Raw genomic sequence first — 15,743 nt, 5'->3', positions numbered from 1 at the left:
AGGAGATGAAGCCAAGACAGGGCGGGGAAGGAGGAGGATGGGGAGGCTGACTGAGGGAGAGCTCAGCCTGTGGGGCCCTGGTCACCACCGTGGACTTGCAGGCTGAGCGGGCGGCACTTACCCCGCCTGGTGGATGTGCACACCCTTGTTGGTGGGGCTGGCAGGGGCCGACTGTGTGAGGGAGGAGGTGTCCAGGACGCGCTGCGGCCGGGCATTCACGGTGGCCTAGGGGCAAAGGCATGGGGGTGTGAAGGTCAGACGGGACGCGCTCCGTGGAGGCCGCCACAAGAAGCAGAGGCTGGTGGCTGCCGTGGAGCCACTTCAGTCCCAGAAAAGGCCTTTGACCGAGGAAGCGCCAACACCAATGGAAAGCCCCAGCTGGATTCCCCCCAAATGCAACCCCAAGCTCAAAGGGCATATTCTTTACTCTTAGAGGACACGCACCCGCTGGGCCAGCCCTGGCGTGGCCGTGGGAGCCGGGACGTCTGGGGAGGAAGCTCTGCCTGAGGCTCCTAAGGGGTCAGGGCCTGAAGCCTCTGAGATGGACGAAGGCCCGCCCTCCTCACCTTCCCTGCCAGAGGGGCGGCTCCTGGGCGGCCTCAGTGTCCTCCCCCTTGCCTGAGGCTGGGCCTCTGCACCATCCTGGCCTTGAGTCCGGTGCTCCCCAACACCTCAGTTCTCCGGTCAGAGGCTGTGAGTTGAGGCCCGGGAAGAATCCACCAGCCGTGCTCTTTCCGGAGCTGGGTGACAGTGGCATTCGTGGAGGGTCAGGGAGGGCTTCATCTACCCAGGACCTGGCTGGTGGGCATGGGGTGGAAAGTCACCACAGCCCGAGGCCTCCACGCAGGCCACTGTTTACACCCCCGTGTTCCTCAGGAGGCCATGGAAACTGTCCAGGGTACAGCAGCATCAGGGAATCCCTGCAGGGGGCCTGGGCTCTCTCCAGTGGCAAAATGGGCTCTGCTGCCTCGGCTGTGATGGGGCCTGGAACTCAAGACCGCCCTTAACACCCCCCTGGCCAAGGGGCTGTGGTCATCCTTCCCCATGGGCGCACATGGGTGGTGCCAGGTGCACTGCATGGACGGGGTACCTGCATCTCCAGGGCAGACGTGGCTGAAACCTGCCCTGGGGAGGGACGCACTGGCAGGGGGAGGGGACGGCTGCTCCCGGGGGGGTGGGGAGCAGGGTGGTGCACAGCTGGCACAGCCTAGCGGGCAGCATGAGGCTCCAAACCACCCCTTCAATGCAGCCATCTGCAGATGAAGCCGAGACCCTGGGCTCTGTGAGCCTCCTGCCACAGACACCTGCAGGGCTTGAAATTCTACCACAGAAAAAGATTTGTACCAGCTTGAGCTCTGGCATTCAGGGGGTAAGTGGTTTTGCTTTGATTTTTTAAGCGGGTTTTCTGTGGATCTGGAGACCAACTCTCGGTGTTAGTGAGCATCTGTGAGAAACCATGCAAGCCAGGGCCTGTGCTGCCCGGCCGCCGACAGGACCTCGGGAGGGCCCAGCTGCTTCAGGGTGGTTTTGTTCTGAATGCACTGCGCAATCTGGGGGCTGCGGGTCCCACTGGGTTCTGGACTCCAGAGGCTGTGTGTGTTCGGAAGGGCCTGATGGTGCCGTCGCAACCTCCTTTGTGATCAGGAGGACAGGGCCAGCTGCTCTGTGAAGGTGCCCACCGATCCCGCAGGCACGAGCCATTCCCTGAGCACCAGCCCATCCCAGGCTGCGCTCCAGTCAGACAGAACCCTGTCCTGCAGGTCTGCATCCGCGTGGAGCCTGCACTGTCTCACGGCATTTTTTTTTTTTTTTTTTTTTTTTTTGAGATGGAGTCTGGCTCTGTCTCCCAGGCTGGAGTGCAGTGGTGTGATCTCAGCTCACTGCAAGCTCCACCTCCTGGGTTCATGCCATTCTCCTGCCTCAGCCTCCCGAGGAGCTGGGATTACAGGCGCTGCCACCACGCCCGGCTTTTTTGTATTTTTAGTAGAGACGGGGTTTCACCATGTTAGCCAGGATGGTCTCGATCTCCTGACCTCGTGATCCGCCCGCCTTGGCCTCCCAAAGTGCTGGGTGTCTCACGGCTTTTAATTATTCACTTAGAAGTTAGGAACCTTGAACCTGCAATTCAGCCAACAGAACACCAAGGAAAACAAAACAATCCTGCAGTCTTCACTCATGTAACATCGATGCTTCCCAGATCGCCCTTTCCTTCAAAACGCAAATAGCAAGAAAATGGAACCATAACTCGTCTTGAAGCAACGTTCCTATTTTATAAACGACAAGAGTTGTTCTTTCTGAACTTGTTTGGTTTTGGTATTAAACTATTTGGCCAGCCCTAGACACACACAACCACCCCACAAAACCTGCCAGACACATGATCCCTTCAAAAGTCTAAAAAGAGAAAAGCAAGTTTTCGACTCTGAACTTTATATGTGCCTTCTCAAAATGTCTGGAAAAACAGTGGGAGGTGACGGGGAAGACAGAGAACTTCTGGAGTTGAAATGAAGCCTTCAGCAAAACCCACACATGCTCAGACGCTCACGGAGCACAAAGGCTCAGGCACTGCTGGGCTGAGGCGGGTGACTCAGGAGCCCTGGGGTGTCCCGCTCAGCTGCCCGGGGTCTGTGCAGCTCCCGCCCCACCACCCTGCACGGAAGCGCCCGCGGGAGCACCGTGTGGGAGCCGTGGTGACAAACCCTCTGCTGTGTCCACTCTTCAGGGAAGGGAACTGATCTGGCCTCGGCAGGAATTCTCGCAGCCCCTGGGGTTATGAGATGAGATCATCCTGCTTTCACATGGCTTGTACCTGTGGCTTCTGTCACAAAACTAATTTTCTACCACTTTTGGAAATCTCGTGAGAGATGGACACACCCCTGGTTCAGGAACCCCCCCCCCCCCCCCATGTCCCCCCCGCGACCGATTAGTGTAGTGACCACAGGGTGTCAGCCTGGAGGAAGCCTTCTTTTAGCTGCGCACTTCCTATTTGTTCAACAAAGATTTACTCAGCGTCGATTGTGCTGGGTGTGGGGCCAAGACCGTGAACATGAGCAGCACGTCCCTCGGGGGTGATCTGGCAGACCTGCCTGCCTGTGGCGTCAGTGTGAGGACAGGGCACTCAGCGAGCAGAGGTGCGGCTGGGGCAGGGGCAGAGGCAGAGGAGAAGCAGGGAGAGTCCTTTCTGCTGGTCCCTGCCACCATCTTAGCGCAGCACCAGGAAGGGTGAATAGAGAAGGCACAGCGCTGGCAGAGGCTGGGTTTGGAGGTGCAAACTGGAGGCCTGAGAGCAGCCCACATAGCCTCAGTGGGCCAAGGCCTGCCTCGAGGACACAGCGCCCTTCTCAGCGTGTACACCCCCAGAACCCCAGCTCGCTCACAGCCTGCAGTGTTCTAGGGTGTGCAGACATGCCCTCTAGGGAGGTGTGAGTCCAGAGAGGATGGCAGCTGTAAGACGGTCAGGGTGATGGCTACAAGACAGGGCCATTCTTCCACTCCCCAAGCCAACCTTTAGCAGTGGCAAATAGGACTTTGCTAACAGTCGAATTCTCAGCACAGACGCTCTCTTGGGCCAGTGTACACATAAACAGTCTTGGAAGATGGAGTCCCGGGCATCTTTCATCCACCCCTGCCTGTGTGCAGCTGCTGGAGCGGGGACTGGAAGGAGACCCACCCTGTCTCCTGTTCTGGGAGCGCCACCTCACAAGGACACGGGGGGTCTGAGCCAATGCAGATAAAAATACCGTGCATTTCAGAGACGTGGACAGTGAATTTTCCCGCTGGGTCTTGACACAGTCAGGGCTGCGGATGCCAGCGCCAGCTTCTGGCGGCTCTATCTTGGGAGGAAGTGGAGTATTTCAGAAATGTTCCTGTTAATTTTATATCGAGGATCTGGACTCATGTGTGAGAAACTCTTAAAAAGGGATTCCCAGAGGATTATCCAGAGGCACTTTGGGGCTAAGAATAGCGCAGAGGCTGCAGGCTGCTTGGTGGGGGAGAAGAAGCCCCTGCAAAAGCGTGTGCTGCTATTTCTTCAAGTCATTTTTCTGCAAACTGCGTTTCCTAGATACATCCTACGAACTCTCCCTTTGGAAAAGTATGTCCTGGGTATTATTCCATTAAAGCAACATGGTGACTCTTAACTAGTTGCCCAGTAGTTACAAAGGAAGCCTTAAGGAGTTTCACTTGGTGTCACGGCACCCTCAGTCCTAGGTGCTGCGGGCAGAGAACTCCACGTCAGTGGAGGCCGAGGTGTCTCAGCCCACCAGCTCCCTCCCTCCTCAGAGCCAGGCGTGAGGGAAGGCTCGGGAGGTTCTGGAGTTGCTGTGGCCCCTTTTCCACAGAGGATGGTGAGATGGTCAAGGAGGTGACGGCGACAGACACGGGTGCAGACAATGCAGCTTGCTGTGTGGATCCCTCTCTGCACCCGGGCGGCACAGGGACAGGGCTCTGTACTTCTTACCACAGCCCTAGTGGGGTGGGGGTCGTACCACGATCCCAGTTTTAACTTTTAGAGATGGAGAAATGCAAGCTGAGAGGCATGAAGTCACTGGCTGAAAGCCAGGAGAGCTAGAATGGGGCTCAGGGCAAAGCTGGTGCTGTCCCTGCCTGAAGGAGCCTCAGGCCCTAAGAGCCACCCTAGTGCCTCGTGGCTATGAACCCCTGCGGGGGTGCCTGTGGGGCAGCCACTGCCTGCAGCTCCACAGAACAGTCTCATTGAGAACAGATCCTGGCCACCACCCCAGAGCCCGGAGTCTGCATCTCCGCAGGGAAACAGGGCATCTCCGTCTGGATGGGCTCTCCAGGGGCGCTTCTGCTGTAGCTGGGCAGGGGCCCACGGGCTGGCATCGGGCAGCGTGGCTCTAAGGCAGGGCCACGTCTGATTCTGTAGCTAATCCAGGCCGATGCTGCCCTCGTTTCCCAGGTCTGCAGGGAGGGGAATGAACACGCACGTGAAAAGCTTTCAAGCCATAGACGTGACATGTGTCCAGGCTGTTCATTAGTGCTGCTGGTGTGCCACATTCCTGGGGTGGCTCTTCCCACTGTTCTGAGCATCCCCCCTTTGGGTGGAGGTGCAGGAACTAAGACAGGTGAGGCGAACGCTCGCTGAGGATGCAGAGGGTGGTCACGCCCGTGGCTTGGTGGGAGAGGCAGTCGGACACTTCCACGCAGCAGGTCACCACTGAAACCAGGCAGGGGTGGCCCGGGCAGCACGGCCTTCAGGGGCTGGAGGTAGAGCTCACGATTCCCGGAGGGGCCCTGAGCTGGGAGAGAGCCCGATGGCTTCAGAGAGGTGTGGTTCTAGAGGGAGGGATGACGGCGACAACAGAGAACTGTCCGTCTCAGTTAAGGAAATGCTGTTTGACGAGATTAAAAAGAAATCAGAATATCTATATGCAGATCGGCTGAGATCACTGGAAGAGAAATTTCAGAGAATTTCAGAGGTAAAGACAATTTTAGCAAGTGCAGAACTACTTTGGTCGAGAAGCTAATTGCAAACATGCTGAATTAGGAAACCCTTACGATTCAGGCAGCTTGAGAGAACAGAGGGTAGGGACAAACAGACCGGGCTCTCTGGGTTCTAAGAGATGCTGTCAAGTAGGAGGAGAGAAAATTCTGGCATGACAGTGTGATTTTAAAAGCAATGTATCCATGGCCGGGTGCAGTGGCTCAGGCCTGTGATCCCAGCACTTTGGGAGGCCAAGGCAGGTGGATCACTTGAGGCCATGAGGTCAAGACCAGCATGGCCAACATGGCGAAACCCCGTCTCTACTAAAAACACAAAAATTAGCTGGGTGTGGTAGTGCGCACCTGTAATCCCAGCTACTCAGGAGGCTGAGGCAGAAGAAATTGCTTGAACCTGGGAGATGGAGGTCGCAGTGAGCTGAGATCGCGTCACTGCACTTCAGCCTGGGTGACAGAGTGAAACACAGTCTCAAAAAACCAAAACCAAAAACAAAACCTATCCATAAGTAACTCACGGTACGAAAGCATGAAGCCAGGTGTCAGGTTTAGGATGTTTAGTGCTTTGGCATATGCTTTCCTGGGTATCTCAATCTTTATTTTCACTCTCTTTTTTACTTTGTTTTGAGATGGGGTCTCGCTCTGTCACCCAGGCTGGAGTGCAGTGGTGTCATCTCAGCTTACCGCAATCTCTGCCTCCTGGGTTCGAGCAATTCTCGTGCCTCAGCTTTCTGAGTAGCTGGGACTACAGGAGTGTGTCACCACACCAAGCTAATTTTTGTATTTTTAGTAGAGACTGTTAACCAGGCTGGTTTTGAACTCCTGGCCTCAAGTAATCTGTCCGCCTTGGCCTCCTAAAGTGCTGGGATTACAGGTATAAGCCACTGCACCTAGCCAATGTTTATTTTCTTTTCTTTTTTTTTTTTTTTGAGACGGAGTCTTGCTCTGTGCCCCAGGCTGGAGTGCAGTGGCGCGATCTTGGCTCACTGCAAGCTCCGCCCCGCTGGGTTCACGCCATTCTCCTGCCTCAGCCTCCCAAGTAGCTGGGACTACAGGCGCCCGCAACCTCGCCTGGCTAATTTTCTTGTATTTTTAGTAGAGACGGGGTTTCACCGTGTTCGCCAGGATGGTCTCGATCTCCTGACCTCGTGATCCACCCGCCTCGGCCTCCCAAAGTGCTGGGATTACAGGCTTGAGCCACCGTGCCCGGCCTATTTTCTTTATCAGTCACTTAGGTCTTCATCTTATAAGTAGATCAAAATGTCACGGGATCCTTGGGGTGTTGCTTTGCCAGCCAGAAACCTCTGGGACTGGTGATGCCTTTGCCCAAGTTTTCACTTGGGCCCACTGGACTTGTTATGCCCATTCAGCCTGGCAGGCTGCGCTTGGCTCACACTGCTGGCCTGAATCTCACACCTGCCAGAGGCAAGCCAGGCGCAGAGTGGTGAGAGTGAATGTGGGGTCCAGCCACTGTGCAAGCCACACATGCAGGGCAGCTCTAGGCACTGGCATGGGTGCCAGCTCCCTGCAAGGCTGTGGCTGGGCCAGGTGTACTACAAGCAGCTTCAACAGCTGGCACTGGGGACCACGGTGGCACCTGGAAGCTTGGAGACACCAGGAACTGCAGAGCCCCAGAAATGGCATTATAGCCCTATCTCGGGGAGCTCCTAGGTCTGGGTTCCCTGAAGGGCCGCAGCTCTTCTCTCCTCTTCTCTTCTCTCCTTCTTCTTGTCTGCAACATGGCAAGCAAGGGGCATGTTTCAGCCCTGTTTGTGTTATAGCTCTTGTAGCCCTGCCATTTGGCGGGTCCTGAGTTCTTGTCCTGCGTCCAGGAAGAATGAGGTACATGGACAAGTGGAGGGTGAGCAAGCTGAAGAGGAGCTTTATTGAACAACAGAACGGTTCAGAGGAGACCCACAGTTGGTAGCTCCTCTCCAGAGGCAGGTTGTCCTGATGAGTGTTCTGCTCTCAGCAGAAAGGAGACCCTGGAGTGGGTAGCTCCTTTTCGCAGCTGGTTTTCCTGACGTCTGCTCAGCTCTCAGCAGAGAGGAGACCCTGGAGTGGGTAGCTCTTCTCTCAAGGCAGGTCATCCCATTGTTTCCTCAAGTCTGGCTGAGTCCGGGATTTTTATGGGCTTCAAAGGGGAGGAAGTGTGTGCTGACTGATTCATGAGAAGCTATGGGCAGGCTCGGAAAAAGCACCATAAGTTCCCATTCTGGTCCATCAGCCCAGCCCCCAGGCTTCAGGCCGTCCCTGGCTTGAAGGTGGCACTTCACCGGCGACCCGCCCCTTTCCGCCCAGGACCCTGTTTGCCTCCTGCCATCATCCACAACACCCAGGCTGATTGTGCCGAGGGGCACCTGCAGGCTAGTGCCAAACTGCCCTCAGTTCCTGCCCTCAGCCTCCCTCCCATGCTCGTTGGTGCCCAAAGTCCAGAGGGGGCTGAGGCAGCAGGAGGTTGGCATGTTAGCCCTGCCTCGAGCGTGTGCACAGCTGGTGGGGTTGCAACAGCGCCTGGGTTCAGCCTCAACTTTGCTCCGAGACTGAAGCGGGTGCCAGGAGCAGGGAGAGGCCAGGCAGCGGGAGTAGACACTTCTGAGCCTGCGGGCGTAGGGGGTGCTTCCTGGGCCCCTGACAGCACGGAGGAGCCAAGCCAGGTGGCTGCAGCTGCGCCTGGGAGGGTGGGGCTCCTGCCTGCTCCTGGTCCCCAAGAACAGAGATGGCTGGGTCTGGAGCCACCGCTGGATGGCTGCAGCTGTACCTGGGAGGGTGGGGCTCCTGCCTGCTCCTGGCCCCCAAGAGCACAGAGATGCCTGGATCCAGAGCTATGGCTGGGCGGCTGCAGCTGCGCCTGGGGAGCATGAGGCTCCTGCCCTGTCAATTTGGAAGGGGGTGGGGATTCCTCCTGCTCCTGCCAGCTTCGTGGAGCACGTGGCCCTGGCCATGCCTCCCCAGCTATAGCTGACGTCATGGCAGTGGCTGCTCCAAGACAGGCTGCCACTGCCATCGATCTGACCTTTCGTTAAGTACACTGATTTCTCATCTCTGTCTGCATGTATGAGTCCTGCAATAGACGCAGCAGCCAGCGCATGCACACACTCTTCACAGCATCAAGAGGCTGCAGCAGTGCTTCTAGGTGAGTTTGTACATTTATGCTCACGCGTTTTCTCATAAATTATAATATAAGCAGTGATCATGAGCATGTGTGCCCTGACAGGTGACCACCTGTGGCTTGAAGGTTCTTTCTTGGCATTGTCCTAAAACCACAGGGTGAAAACTGCTGGGGCCACATGCAGGCTCCTGAGGGGCGTCAGTCCCTTCTTTCTACTTCTACATGGTCTGAAATTTTCCTCAAAAAAACCTAAAAGCAGGCCAGGTGCAGTGGCTCATGCCTGTAATCCTGGCATTTTGGGAGGGAAATGTGGGTGAATCACTTGAGCCTAGGAGTTTGAGACCAGCCTGGGCCACATGGTAAAACCCCATCTCTACAAAAAATACAAAAATTAGCTACACATGGTGGTGTGCCCCTGTAGTCCCGGCTACTTGGGAGGCTGAGGTGGGAGGATTGCTTGAGCCCAGCAGGTCGAGGCTGCAGTGAGCCGTGACTGGATGACTGAACTCCAGCCTGGGTGACAGAGCGACACCCTGTCTCAAAGCAAAACAAACAACACCCCCAAAACTAAATCAAAGGAAAAGGAAGCGAAAAGCAAAATGAAAAGCCCAAGCCCATGGAATGGGAATCGAAATGCATCAGACGCACGTGAAACCACCACATCTCTGGAGCTGTGTGGGTTCTCCCATCAGAGTTGGTGGCAATTTCTGTATTTGCACATAGAATTCTACGGGGCATTCCATAGTAATAAGGCTGTTTTAGACTCTGATGAACAACAATTTGGCTCCAGAGTTAAATATCTAAAATAGGCTCATTTCTCTGTAAAATGAAATTTAATCCCTTCAGTTCCTAGAGCAGGAAAATAAGGCATTTCTTGAAATTAAAATGAAGACAAGAAAGATTTATGCTTCCAAATGCTTTAGTAGCAATGTTTACTCTCGAACCCCCACACACTTATATACGCTCAGACACACACACACACACACAAGCTCATGCTGCATTGTGCTATGTACAGCAAGGCCTCTAGCAGAGGTCTTCTCTCGACTCTGGTCTCCACTCCTCTGGCTGTGGCGTGTCTGCCGGAGTGACGGCCATGTGCCTTAAGGTCTGTGTGTCATTCTAGGACAGCAAAGCAGGCACAGAAGGCAAATGCCACTTTTATGGGGGTTTCTGGAGCTGAATCAGATAGCACGACAAGGTCCTGTGTTCGAGTTGCTGTAACCTGCTAATGTGAAAGGTACATGCAGGTGCTTAACTGCCTTACCACGGGGGGAGAAGGGGGCGGGCCGTCCAGCTAGACTACGTGTCACACACAATCCAAAAGGGCGCTGGGCTGTGGAGGCCGTGCTGGGACGTTTGCTGCAAAGCAGAGAGCGGTGGCTTCCGTGCTACACATGCTTCCCAGGAGGAGCTATTTAACAACTGGAGGCCGGGCCCACAGGAATGCGCTTAACAGTCCTTATATTTCAAGATTAGGCACTCGGATTACAGTTTAAAATAATTCAGGCTAATTTTTTTCGTAAGGTTAAATACACTAAAGCCACTGAAAAATAAACTTAAATTGGCTGAATACTGATTTCATCACGATCAAAATACCCAAGAAGCTAAATTAATTGGGGGAAAAGGATCAAACCTAAATAGCGCTGGCCTCCAACTGTGCACTCAGGACAGAGCAGGGGTGGTCCAAGGCCACAGCCATCCTGTGCCTCCAAGAGAAAAGAAGAGGCCACCGGACACCCCTGTGTGTCCGAGAACTGCCGGCTGAGACGGCAAACTGGCCCTCAATTCTAAAAACTTAAACCATTTATCAATGTTCATAAAACGCTTTTAGAATTATTTTAGTGAAAATGGCTATTTAAAACCCAACCTTGAAATTTTAAATTAAAAGTGGTAGAGGCTATTTAGAGTCTAAAAGGGCAGTGGTAAGTGATAAGAACTGATTTTCCCTAATCCATGGCAGGTACATGTGACGATTTCAGTCCTAATCCTCCAGGGCGTCAGCTCATCTCAGAGGCCTCGGGACCTGCTGCTCTGGCTTGGGGGCTCCGTGGGTGGTTTCCTCAGGGGTGCTTGTGCAGTCTTACGACTTTCTTTTCTTCCTTATTTCCTTCCTACCTGCTTTACTGCCTCCCCCTCTTGGTCTCAGACCACAATATGTAGCAAACATACATTTTTCAACATTATTTTAAAAGACACAGTCTCGCTCTGCCACCCAGGATGAAGTGCAGTGGCACAATCATAGCTCACTGTAGCCTTGAGCTCCTGGGCTCAAAGGATCTTCCAGCCTCATCCTCCTGGGTAGCTGCGTCCACAAGTGCTTGCCACCACACCTGGCTAACCTGTTACTATTCTGTAGAGATGCGGTTTCACTGTTTCCCAGGCTGGTCTCAAAACACCTGGGCTCAAACAATCCTCTCACCCTGGCCTCCCACAGTGCTGGGATTACAGGTGTGAGCCACCGCACCCAGCCTAAGTTTTATTTTTGTATTTATCCTTTTCTTAGTTTAAAAGCAAATAATTATATTATTTCTTAGTTTTCCTACCGCATAATGAAAACATTAACTTAATTGACTGGCTATTTTCAATAGGCCAGTGACACATAAAAGAAATCGGAGGAGACGGCCTGCTGCCTGGGGATGAACGTCACCAGGTGCCTGTGCAGCTGGCCACACCACACGGTGACGAAGGAAGCAGCAGAGTCCGCGGCAGGGATGTGGTGACGAAGGAAGTAGCAGAGTGGTCAGCTGCAGGAGGGGAGGTCAGTGCAGAATTAAACAATCTGGATCTTTCCAAGTTAGCCAATAGGCTACTTGTGACTATTACCCGTGATACTATAAAGAACAGGCTGGGTGCAGTGGCTCACGCCTGCAATCCCAGCACTTTGGGAGGCCAAGGCAGGCAGATTACGAGGTCAAGAGATCGAGACCATCTGGCCAACATGATGAAACCCCGTCTCTACTGAAAACAAAAAAATTAGCCAGTGTGGTGACTCACGCCTGTTGTCCCAGCTACTCGGGAGGCTGAGGCAGCAGAATTGCTTGAACCTGGGAGGCGGAGGCTGCAGTGAGCTGAGATTGCGCCACTGCACTCCAGCCTGGCAACAGAGCGAGAATCCATCTCAAAATAAATAAATAAATAAAAGAACTGAAGCAGCAGCAACTGTAGACAGTAAGGTGATTTCAATCTGTCAGGAATAAGACATAACTAGACCAACAGAAAATAACTTAGTTGAAGGAACCGAAAGCCACACAAGTATAATATCAGCAAAAGGAGTTGAGAAGCTGCAGGAATCCCGGCTCGACGGCCGGCCAGGACCCAGAAGGCCGCAGCAATGAGAGGGGAGACTCAATAGCTCACTTGGAAAAAGCAATGGACGAGGACGGAAAGCCGTGGCTCCTCAACCCTGCAGACCCTGGCAGTGAGTGACACCCAAGTCAACTCCGCAGCGGGGTCGGATGAAGACGGAGAACACCGCGGAGGCTGCAAGAGTGTGGCCTTTCCCTGCATTCTTCTTGCAACATTTCTGTAAGCTTTTGAAGTTTTATCAAAAAGTTACAAAAAATGTTTTAAGTGCTATAATGAGTGACTTCTAATTCCATGTAAATCATCCAACTTCCATAAGCAACTAGAAAACCAGGAAAAATACTGTAGACAGTTGTTTTCGGACACTGGGTGCTGGGTGTCGCAGGCCTGTGATCCCTGGGAGAAGGGAAATAAACAGCTGCCCTGTGTCCAGCTTGCACGTGGTTTCAGGCAGTCCCAGGCCACAGTGCAGAAAGGGTGAGCCCAGCGCTTTCAGGGAACAGGAGACAGAGACCGGGGCTCCAGGGAGGCTGAGGTGGTGAGAATTTGCAGGACAGAGCACTGGAGAGGGGAAAGCTTCCAAGGTCTGCAGGGGAGGCCCCCAGAGTCTTTGACTAAGTACTCATCTGCTCACGGCAGAGTGACAACCCACGAGGCACAGAAAACACAGCGGGAAGGTGGTAGACCAAACGCCGAGAGCTCACAAAAGGGACTGAGAAGAGTTTACAGTCTCCAAAGAGAAAGGACTAAAATCAATGACCTCTGCTTCTACCTTAAGAAACTAGCATGAGAAGAGCAAATTAAACTCAAAGTAAGCAGAAGAAAGCAAGCTTTACTGATGAAAGCATCAATCAATAAAATGGAAAACGGTCAAACAACAGAGAAAAACCAATGAAACCAAAAGCTGATTCTTTGAAAAGTTTCCTTCAGCTAGAACGGCCATGAATAAGAAACCATTAGCTAGAAGGGTTTTGAATGAGTCAAAAATCACTGCTGTCAGAAATGGAAGGAAAGTCTGGGTGTGGTGGCTCATGCCTGTAATCCCAGCACTTCAGGAGGCCAAGGCAGCAGGAGGATCACTTCAACTAAGGAGTTAAGAGACCAGCTTGGGCAACACATTGAGACCCTGTCTCTAAAAAAAATTTAAAAATTAGCCAGGTGTGGTGGTGTGCACCTGTAGTCCCAGCTACTTCTAAAGCTGAGGTGGGAGGATTGCTTGAGCCCAGGAGTTGGAGGCTACCGTGAGCCGTGATCAGGTCATTGCATTCTAGTCTGGACAGAGTGAGACTCTGTCTTAAAAAAAAAAACAGGAGCAGTGGCTCACGCTTGTAATCCCAACACTTTGGGAGGCTGAGGCAGGAGGATCCCTTGAACCCAGGAGTTCAAGACCAGCCTGAGCAACACAGGCAGACTCTATCTCTTATAAATAATTAAGAAAGAAAAAAAAATGGAAGAAGGGCCAGCACTGTAGCTCACCCAGACATCAGAGGATCCTGAAAAATAATGGCAGTCCTCAGTCCTCCCCTAATTGCCTTGACAGGGGTCAGTAAATCCGGCGCCCTGCCCACACAGGAGCGGCACAGACAGTGTTCAGGGTGTACTGTACATCTCCAGATTCAAGATGTTTGCTGAAGCTCGCTTTGTTTATTTTCTAAACCGTGGTGTGGACCCGGGCACGCCTGGGGTTCCTCGCGTGCACTCATAACCGAGAATCAGCAGCGGGAGCGCCCGGCACGTACCTTATAGGCGATGCTGTTGAGCACTTTCATGGCCACGTCTGAGACCTCTGGATAGGGGTCAGCAGCCAGGTGCAGCAGGACTCTCCAAATCTGAGTGTAAACGCTATTAAAGGAAACTCCTAAAAGAGAAACGGGAGAGGTTTTAGTAGACAGTAGCTGCCAATGAGGCTCCCAAGGCAGCTGCATTTTCTGAAACCCTAACCCTGGTATCGGAAGCATTGCTTTAAAGAGTGGAGGTTACAGGAAGCCCCCATGTTGTTATTCTGGCAATAGGTCCTGAGAGTCAAGAATCCTAGCTGATCACGAGGCTTGATCACATGGATTCATCTTCTGAGGCTGAATCTTTCTAAAAGGAAAACTGCATTGGAAAGGGTGCAACTTTCCTTGAAATGCCTCAGCAGATCGGAGGGCACGACCACACCCCTGGAGGAGCGTCTGATGTCACGTCCTAGATTTTCAGGAGCCTCCTCGGCCCACGGGTAGTGATGCATGTGGCCTGGACATCTGCACCGCACCAAGTTCAGCACGTGCTGCTGTGCACTTCACCCAGACAGCACTTCCCGCCCACCTCCGCGCTGGCCCTGCCCACCTCCACGCTTCTCCTGCCCACCTCCACGCGCCTCCTGCCCACCTCCACGCTGGCCCTGCTCTGAGATGCTGGGACTTCACGAAAGGTTGATGTGCTGTGACTTCTGTCCCTAAGCCTCTCCCGACTCACCCAACACTTGATACAAGGTCCTGTGCTGTTGGCTTGGATACAAATACAGACAAGGCAGGACCCAGCAGGGACTCGGACTCATTCATAAATAACAACAGTGAGTCGTGGGCACAGAGGGAAGCGCTGAGGCTTTGTCGGTGTGGCTGCTCAGTCCTATTTAATTCCCCAGCAATCCTACAGGCGGGTATCACCCCCAGCATCACTGAGGAAGGTGAGGCCCAGAGGATGAAGGATGTGAACGCGCACCCATCTGACCTTTGAGCCATGCCACATCCACAACACCGCGCAGCCTCAGAGAGACGCAGGAAGGAGCAAGAGTGACTCCTCCTGTTGGCAGTGGGCTAGGAGGTGAAGGGCGGGAAGGCCCAGCAGAAGAGGCACGAAGGAGCCGGGCTTTGAGGGGAAGCAGGATCATTCTCTGGGCAAAGGAGGGTTGGAGCGAGGGTGGGTAGCACAAACAAGATCTAAGACATTGAACAATAAAACGCAGAGGTGATGGGGATGTGGAGCCTTGGGGGATACTCGACAGAAGCCTGCAGGAGCAAACCAGAGATTGTGGGGTGGGGGCCGTGAGCACTTGGAAACCAGAAGGGAGGGGCAGGCACTAACTGCTGGGCTTCCGGCGCAGTCAGCATTGGCTGAGGCTAGGGAGGAGGCTGATGGAGCAGGCATCGCGGAACTGGTGTCCATGCCACGCTGGACCCAGAGAGGTGGAGAAGGGAAGCAGCAATCCCGGTAGAGGCAGCAGGTCCAGCAAGGGTTGGGCTGAGGACCAGAGGCACTGAGTGTGGAGGGCAGAGCGGGCCCAGGTGGTGCCTCCCCTGCCTGCGGGCACCAGGAGTGCCAGTTTCCTGCCAGGCTTTGCCCCGGAGGCCGAGGCAGGCAGGGCCCTGCCCTTGGCACTGGGAGTTGAAAAGGGATCCAGCCACCATAGAACTCCATCTTCTTTCTTTTTGGGGAAGCTGGACAATTTGCTGAGAAGCAAGTGCTTGTTCATTAGAGAGCCAAAGGATTTCGAGTGAGGTGTGATTCCAGGCCACCCGACTGCTGGCGAAAGAGCTTAGGCATTGAAAGCCAGTGGAGGAGCTCGTCTCACTGCATGAACATGCTGCGCACGTGGAGTGGGTTCTGCACGGCCCGGTCAAGTCCACGGAGATGGAGGTGGTGTGCGAAAGTCAATGTGTGCGTGGGTTCTGCAGATGCCTGCGGCCACCTATGGCTTCCGTTCAGCGAGCCCGAGACGGGCTCTCCTTCAGCTCCACGTACGGAGGGCCGGTGTCTGCCCCTGCTGCACGCCCCCACCGTAAGTGCAGAGGTCAGGGAAGCCCCATGCCCGCGGTTCCTGAAGAGGCCACCACGAGGAGTGCGTGCTGCAGTGAGTAAGCGTCTCCAGGACTGAGCCGTGTGGAATCAA

General features: G+C 54.0%; 1 protein-coding gene across 3 annotated transcripts in view; it reads right to left on the bottom strand.

Annotated features, from left to right (window-relative positions):
- Positions 1-15,743, bottom strand: part of RPTOR (regulatory associated protein of MTOR complex 1) — a 416,763-nt gene that overhangs the window by 41,020 nt on the left and 360,000 nt on the right. For all 3 annotated transcript variants that reach the window (XM_025362539.1, XM_025362540.1, XM_025362541.1), the window contains 2 exons: positions 13,612-13,730; positions 122-225 (listed from right to left, as the gene is read on the bottom strand). In XM_025362539.1, coding sequence (XP_025218324.1) covers positions 122-225; positions 13,612-13,730 — 223 coding nt within the window. The remainder of the gene's footprint in view (positions 1-121; positions 226-13,611; positions 13,731-15,743) is intronic.

This window comes from Theropithecus gelada, chromosome 16 (assembly GCF_003255815.1).
Source record: "Theropithecus gelada isolate Dixy chromosome 16, Tgel_1.0, whole genome shotgun sequence".
NCBI lineage: Eukaryota > Metazoa > Chordata > Mammalia > Primates > Cercopithecidae > Theropithecus > Theropithecus gelada.
Note: the sequence above shows the minus strand (reverse complement) of the source record. Positions and strands in the feature narration are given on the sequence as shown.